Source organism: Xiphophorus maculatus, chromosome 12 (assembly GCF_002775205.1).
Source record: "Xiphophorus maculatus strain JP 163 A chromosome 12, X_maculatus-5.0-male, whole genome shotgun sequence".
NCBI classification, from domain to species: domain Eukaryota; kingdom Metazoa; phylum Chordata; class Actinopteri; order Cyprinodontiformes; family Poeciliidae; genus Xiphophorus; species Xiphophorus maculatus.
In genome coordinates this window covers 890,754-896,886 of record NC_036454.1, presented here as the reverse complement: position 1 = coordinate 896,886, position 6,133 = coordinate 890,754, and the positions used below count along the sequence as shown (strand labels likewise).

The following is a 6,133-nucleotide window of genomic DNA, read 5'->3' as shown; positions in this document are numbered from 1 at the left end:
ACAAAAGACTGGAAGAAACAACAAAACATTGGCAGCAATGAATTTTGGGTAATACACTTCGCTGAAATCCGTAAAAATGTGGAATTCGTGCAAGGGCGGAAATAGTACCCAAAATGGGCAGGGCGAAGGGCAGATGTGGAGAATGTGGGACAAACACTACGCACAAACCAGTGGAAAAGGGGCATTAGACCAAGTTCTCTGAAGCAATAAATCACATTAAACCACATCCTGTAACTTCTTGCTCTAAGAGAGCTGGTAATAGGAACAACAACAAATTAAGCTAGTGAATTGTTTTTATTAATCAATACAAAAACATGACTGTAGTCACTAAATTGGTGCACTATGCCCAACAAAGTATAATGATTATCCACCTACTCCTCTCCCCACAACCCACAAGAATAGCTCAAAATAACTTTCACACACAAAGTCAAGGTTTGCACATAATTAAACCTAAAAGTTACAAATTAGGAAATAAATCCAAAGGCTTTACAAAACTACCTAACAAACATGCCCAATTAGTTCAACAGGTAAAGATGAAAGGAATATTTATAATCTCTTAACTGCATCATCAATTTCTGACATTTGTTCTTTTAGCTGGTTCCACTGTTCAGGATTCAAGGAGATGCCTAAAAGCCACAAACAAAACAAAGGAGAATAACCATGTGTGCAAAAGCAATACTAACATCCAATAGTAATAATTTATCTGTAACATAACCGAAACTTTCTGATGGGATTACCTTTCTTCCCTGGCTTCATCTCCCCATCTTGGTTCATCCAGTATTCCCTGATGTCAATCAGGACTTTGCCCTTGAAATCTCGAACGCTGACATATCTCATCTTACCGATCTGCATGTACAAGAATAGAGTCAATCCTGCTTCAGAACTTAAACACGCTTCCTTTTTTAAGTCAACAGTCAAAAAGGGTATTGCATGTTCTGCATGAGAAGTTTGTGATCATGTTAGAGGCCAGGAGTCATAGACATAGATTTCTGTGGAATTATCAGGAAACATCAAAAACCATGAGAGCTAGACAGCAGTAGGAGTCAGCCATCCATCTGCCAAATGTTTGTTTTTTTGTGTTGATCTGCCAGGAAAAATTTGGACTGCATCTTTTCAGGAAAATATCCAAAGCTTTCACTCTACCATCCATCTATTAAAACGGTGATGGATAGCTCTGTGTCTAATTTATTTGGAATTGATGTACAGCTCACAAAATACATCATCTCCCCATATTCAGGGTGTTGTCCTTATTCTGTTTTTTTCTTATGTCTATTTTAGGTATCTAGCATAAACTGATGGCCAGACAGAAAACTAAAAAGACTTGTATTATTATTCATTCAGTTAGTCATGAACAACACAAATAACTAACATACAGAGAACCTTAAAGTGTCACTCACACAAAAAAAAAACTTGATTTAAAAGATGCAATATGTTTTCATTCTGTGTACATAAAAGCTGTTAATAATAAATATTTCACACAGACTGATAAATTCCACTACATTTCAGAGTAGTGTTGTTTCTGTCTATAGTAATCAGGTCAAACGCTGGCGCCGTCTTGTAATGATGGTAAGTCAAAACATGCACAACTAAAGCTGAGTACACAGAAGCGGAGGATGCTGTAAGTTTCAGCAAAGACTTGAGCGATTTATGTGCAGTTCTGGAGGAAGAGGCTGGATGAAGTGATGAAGAAAAAGGAACTGGTTCTAATGAAGGAGTGCAACCTTGTTTATTTGAGCCATATAGTTCAGGAAGAAACAATGACTCCATTTCTGGGGAGGAAATGTTGGAGGTGGGCATCTGTCGCCTCCAAATCACCGAATGGTAATAAACAGATCTGTGTATATAATAATTATTCATCCTTAATTCTGGTTTAATTCAAGTAATCCAGTTACTTTAAAGTAACTGGTACAAGTTCTGCATATGTTCCAACATATAAATGATATTTTTACTTGACCTTTTTAATTCAGGATAGCAGAAGACAACAAGAAGTCATTCTGTATCAAGGATGTACATATGAGACAACACTATGTGCTAAACCTACAAATGCATAACTAATCTGTGTTGAGGCCTTTCTGCTTTTCAGATCTGGCTTGGATACAATGTCTACGGGCTCAGTCTGAGTAAGGTTGATTCTTTAGGTCTAATCTAAACTCTAGCGCACATCTCTCCTGTGAGGCTGTGTGTGGGGGGTCCACTGTAATGGATCTAAACCCAATACTGTAATACTGTGCAAGTTTTAGAACTTCTGTAAACAGGTTTTCTCTATGATTACAAGTTGAATAAGAAACCATGGACCATCACAAAATTTACAATCCACAACCTGAAAGAGTGCATGCATGCTGATGTATTTTTTTCAAAACTTTATTCTTTTGACCTTAGCATACAGGAAAAACTTTAAAATTATAAGGAGGCTCAAATCACCACTTACTACCCTGATTGTGTCAGTGCAACAGTCTGCAGTTTCAGTGGCCATCTTCTTGTGTGTATCAGCTAATATTTGTGTTTTGTAACTTGTGATCTTACTGCAACTCACCTGGAACATGTTGTCTCCATCACCACTGCCTTTGGAGGAGCTACCAGGTTTTGAGCTCTCTCCGCTTTTTTGTTTCTTGGCTGGTTTTTCTGGTGCACTTGGCTTCTTTCTTTTTGCCTAGGAACAGATGTTACCCGTCATTATATCCAAACATAACAACTACACAGAAATTATTTCAAGCTCAACTTGTGCACATTGGTTGAGAAAAGATTTGTCTAAAAAAATAATATTAATAAGAACAGTTAAGGTGACAGAAACTACAAAAACACACTAAACCAACTGTGTATAGATGTGCACATCAGTTATCTATATATACAAACAGAAATACATACACGCACACACATATATATTACATCAGACAAGTTAACAAATAAGTTTGCATTTACGATCAAACCTTAGTCTCTACTTCACTGTCAGAATCACTTCCAGATGTGGATGACAGCACTTCCTTTGATTTGGGCATTCTGCTGAAATAAATTTTAAAGTTCAGATCTATTGCATAGAGAAACACACTTCAGATAGGATTAGTACAATTAAAGTTACCTCTTAATGTATAATCATATTTAACCATGAGTTATATTATAATAATCATACTGGTGGATCTGAGTCTAACTATATCCAACTCTGCTCTCTGTTGTTGACTCAAGGTGTTTGGTTTTAATGTGATCTATGCTGGAACAAACTGCTAGGATGCACCAACTTATCTGAATTCTAAGAATATTTCAGAATAAAAAATAGGAAGGTAGTTGGGAAAAAAAACAACTTGCATTTTTAGACAGGTCAATTTCACTTTGTTCATCTTGTTCCTAAGGTCAGTCATACCTTCAGCTTAGCTCTGTGTGTGCGTGTTTTCTTCCAATCATTTGACCCTGAGCCTGGGTGTGTGCTCCTGGCTCAGACTGATCATAAGCCTGAGTCTGGCTGCGTGATAGTGAGCTCAACCTAGACCTGGCTGGCTGCCTGAGCCCTGTGATTCTGAGATGGTGCCTTGGATCCGAGTCCTGTTCCGCTTCAGATCCTCAAGATATATTGAAGTGACTTCAACGGGAAAATGACTGCCGGGCAGAGGGCACACGGCTGCCAGTTGGCCCCGTAACACATGCTACTGCCATTGTGAACAGGCTAGCCCTGGGAGCTAAATTTACAGCTAGCTTGTCGGGTATTTCACATTAGCGTTCTATCCTCCTTCCCAGTTTTACGTATAAAACTGGGAAGCAGTTTGTTTATCTGGTAAACTTAAAAACAACTCAAAAATATGTGGAGGAGAAAAATCAAAATGTAGAAGCTTACATGATGCGATGTTGTAGCGCGGATCTTTTAACAGGAAACGGAAGTCTGACTTGTTCTTCTTCTTTGCCCTGGCTGCTCCTACGCAGCTATGTCGCCCCCAATCCAGATGGTGACCATCATACAGACCAGATGATGGACGACAACTTTTACTTTTACATATTTTGCCACTTTTTTCATTGAAACTAAGTCTATATATGTTTGCAAATCTGTTTTAATTCGTTTAGATCACAGGTGTCAAACTCCAGTCCTCAAGGGCTGGTGTCCTGCAGTTTTTAGATGTGCCACAAGTACAAAACACTGGAATGAAATGGCTTAATTACCTCCTTCTTGTGTAGATCAGTTCTCCAGAGCCTTAGTGACCTAATTATTCTATTCAGGTGTGGTGCAGCAGAGGCACATCTAAAAGTTGCAGGACAGCGGCCCTTGAGGACTGGAGTTTGACACCCCTGGATTAGATGAGTCAAACTTTTATTGCTTAAAAATGCCAGGTGTTCCCCATTTGTTTTACTGCATAAATCTAATAGACAAGGGTGGGGCATAATCCTCCCAAATTTGGAAAAGTCTAGAATTGTGAAATGCTGATGTCTGATCAAAGTCTGATCAATGCTGAATCAATGTATGCTGTTTGGTCGCACCTATTCATCGGTGCTCTGGGTGGGAGCATTTTATTATTGAGGTAGGGTTATCGCATTTTAAATTAAGCACTGTTGAGAATAGTGGGTTGTGATTCCTTTTTGTACATTTTCTTACTTGTCCATAAAAATTATTACTGACTGTTTGTGCGTGATATCTTGACACAAAAACGTCTACAACTTACTACAAGGAGTGGAGTGGTCCTCCCCCACTATTTACATGACTGGGATGTCCCAACCACACAGCCACCTTGCTGTTGGCTTGTTTGCTAAAGATGTTAATTCAATGTTGAATTATGATCACAAAGGTTGAATTTATGGTTAAGGGTGACCACTGATGATGGATAAACCATTAAGCAATCATTCAATTCTAGCTAATTAACTGATGTTGAAAAGATGTCATTGAATCAATGTTTTGTGGTTGAATTTTAATAGTTGGTTTTGCTGAATTGAAAACATGCAGGTCAGTTTGCCTTGAGGACCAGTGTCTAATTAATTTTGAATCCAAATATGCTATTTGTTGCACCCCTCCTCACCTCCTTCTCATCTCCCCCTACTCCCCTCCCAAACCTTCCCCACTTTTCATCCCCCCCACCCCCACCAGCTCCTCCCAGCCTTCCTCTCTTTACACCCCCCTTCCTCTCCCTAGTCCCCTAACCTTTCCCTCTTTATTTTCCCCGTACCCCCCTCCCTTCCTCATTGGATGTGCCTCTATTCCAGAACAGCTGAGTTGGATGATTGCATGATCTCTTCTGTAGCCATCAAGAACTGCAGAAGGCTGTTAATCACCCACAGATTCAATCCAGGTGTGTGGCAGAAGGGAAACACCTAAAACATGTAAGGCAGGTGAAACACTGATCTAAACCTGCTAAAGACTGATTCAGTCTGTTGATTCCTGGATTGGTAATTGGTTAAACTAAATTGGACTATTACTACTTGTGCGGGATCTTTATCAGAATATGGACATTTTTGAATGAATTTAATCATCAACTTATTTGGAAATGTTTGATTAATGGAAGATTGAACCAGTTATTTGATGGAAGTTTATCCTGTAAATATTATAAATAATTTTTCCAACTACAGTACAAATCACCTTTTGCTCTGTTTTTCTGTCTTTAGTGTGTTAAATCAACCCTGATCCTCTCTGAGTTTTATCTTTAGATCTTCTGATAAACAGCTATTTATTTTTAATATTGATTCCCTCATTTTAACATGAGTGCAACATGAGTTTGAAACTGGAGGGACGGGCTGAGCGTTATGAGTTTATGCTGCAGGTTGATGGATAAATGTAATTGTATATGTCAACTAACATTAAGATAAATATTAATGAATATTCATTAGCGTGTCCTTATTTTAACTGAGTATACATGGGCAAATGTACGGTTTGTTTGTTCTTAGACCTATAACCGATATACTATTTAATATTTCAATGACTTTCAGAACTTTTCAAATGTTTATCATCTTCTTATCGGTGCCTTCCTCACTCTTAATTTTGTGTTTTTCAGCTGCTGCTCTGCAGTTTGACCCAAAGCTGACTGACTGCAGTAAAACTGTCAAGAAGTGGCTTCATTATGCGCCAGAACGGGAGGAAGGAACCAAAGTTGGGTTACCCCAACTTGTCCTGTTTCCCTGGTTCACCCAGTACAAGGCTTAACTTCATGGACGCTGTTCTTCCATG

The 6,133-nt window shown here is 38.7% G+C and overlaps 1 protein-coding gene across 2 annotated transcripts; it reads right to left on the bottom strand.

Annotated features, from left to right (window-relative positions):
• Positions 1-275: 275 nt before the first annotated feature.
• Positions 276-3,919, bottom strand: sub1 (SUB1 homolog, transcriptional regulator). 2 transcript variants are annotated; one of them, XM_023343142.1, is made up of 5 exons: positions 3,824-3,919; positions 2,928-3,000; positions 2,534-2,650; positions 738-846; positions 276-626 (listed from the first exon to the last, which is right to left on the bottom strand). In XM_023343142.1, the coding sequence occupies exons 2-5, from the start codon at positions 2,994-2,996 to the stop codon at positions 547-549; spliced, it is 375 nt and encodes a 124-aa protein (XP_023198910.1). In that variant the 5' UTR covers positions 2,997-3,000; positions 3,824-3,919; the 3' UTR covers positions 276-546. The 2 variants fall into 2 exon arrangements, with proteins under 2 accessions (XP_023198910.1, XP_005813526.1); XM_005813469.2 differs by having other exon boundaries at positions 2,928-2,997; positions 3,824-3,910.
• Between the last annotated feature and the right edge of the window lie 2,214 nt (positions 3,920-6,133).

Coding starts and splice junctions, on each gene's coding strand:
- sub1 (XM_023343142.1), bottom strand. CDS start 2,996: ATGCCCAAATCAAAGGAAGTGCTGTCATCCACATCTGGAAGTGATTCT. Junction 2,651..2,927: donor ACAGTGAAGTAGAGACTAAG/GTTTGATCGTAA, acceptor ATCTGTTCCTAG/GCAAAAAGAAAGAAGCCAAG. Junction 627..737: donor GATGAAGCCAGGGAAGAAAG/GTAATCCCATCA, acceptor TGTGGCTTTTAG/GCATCTCCTTGAATCCTGAA.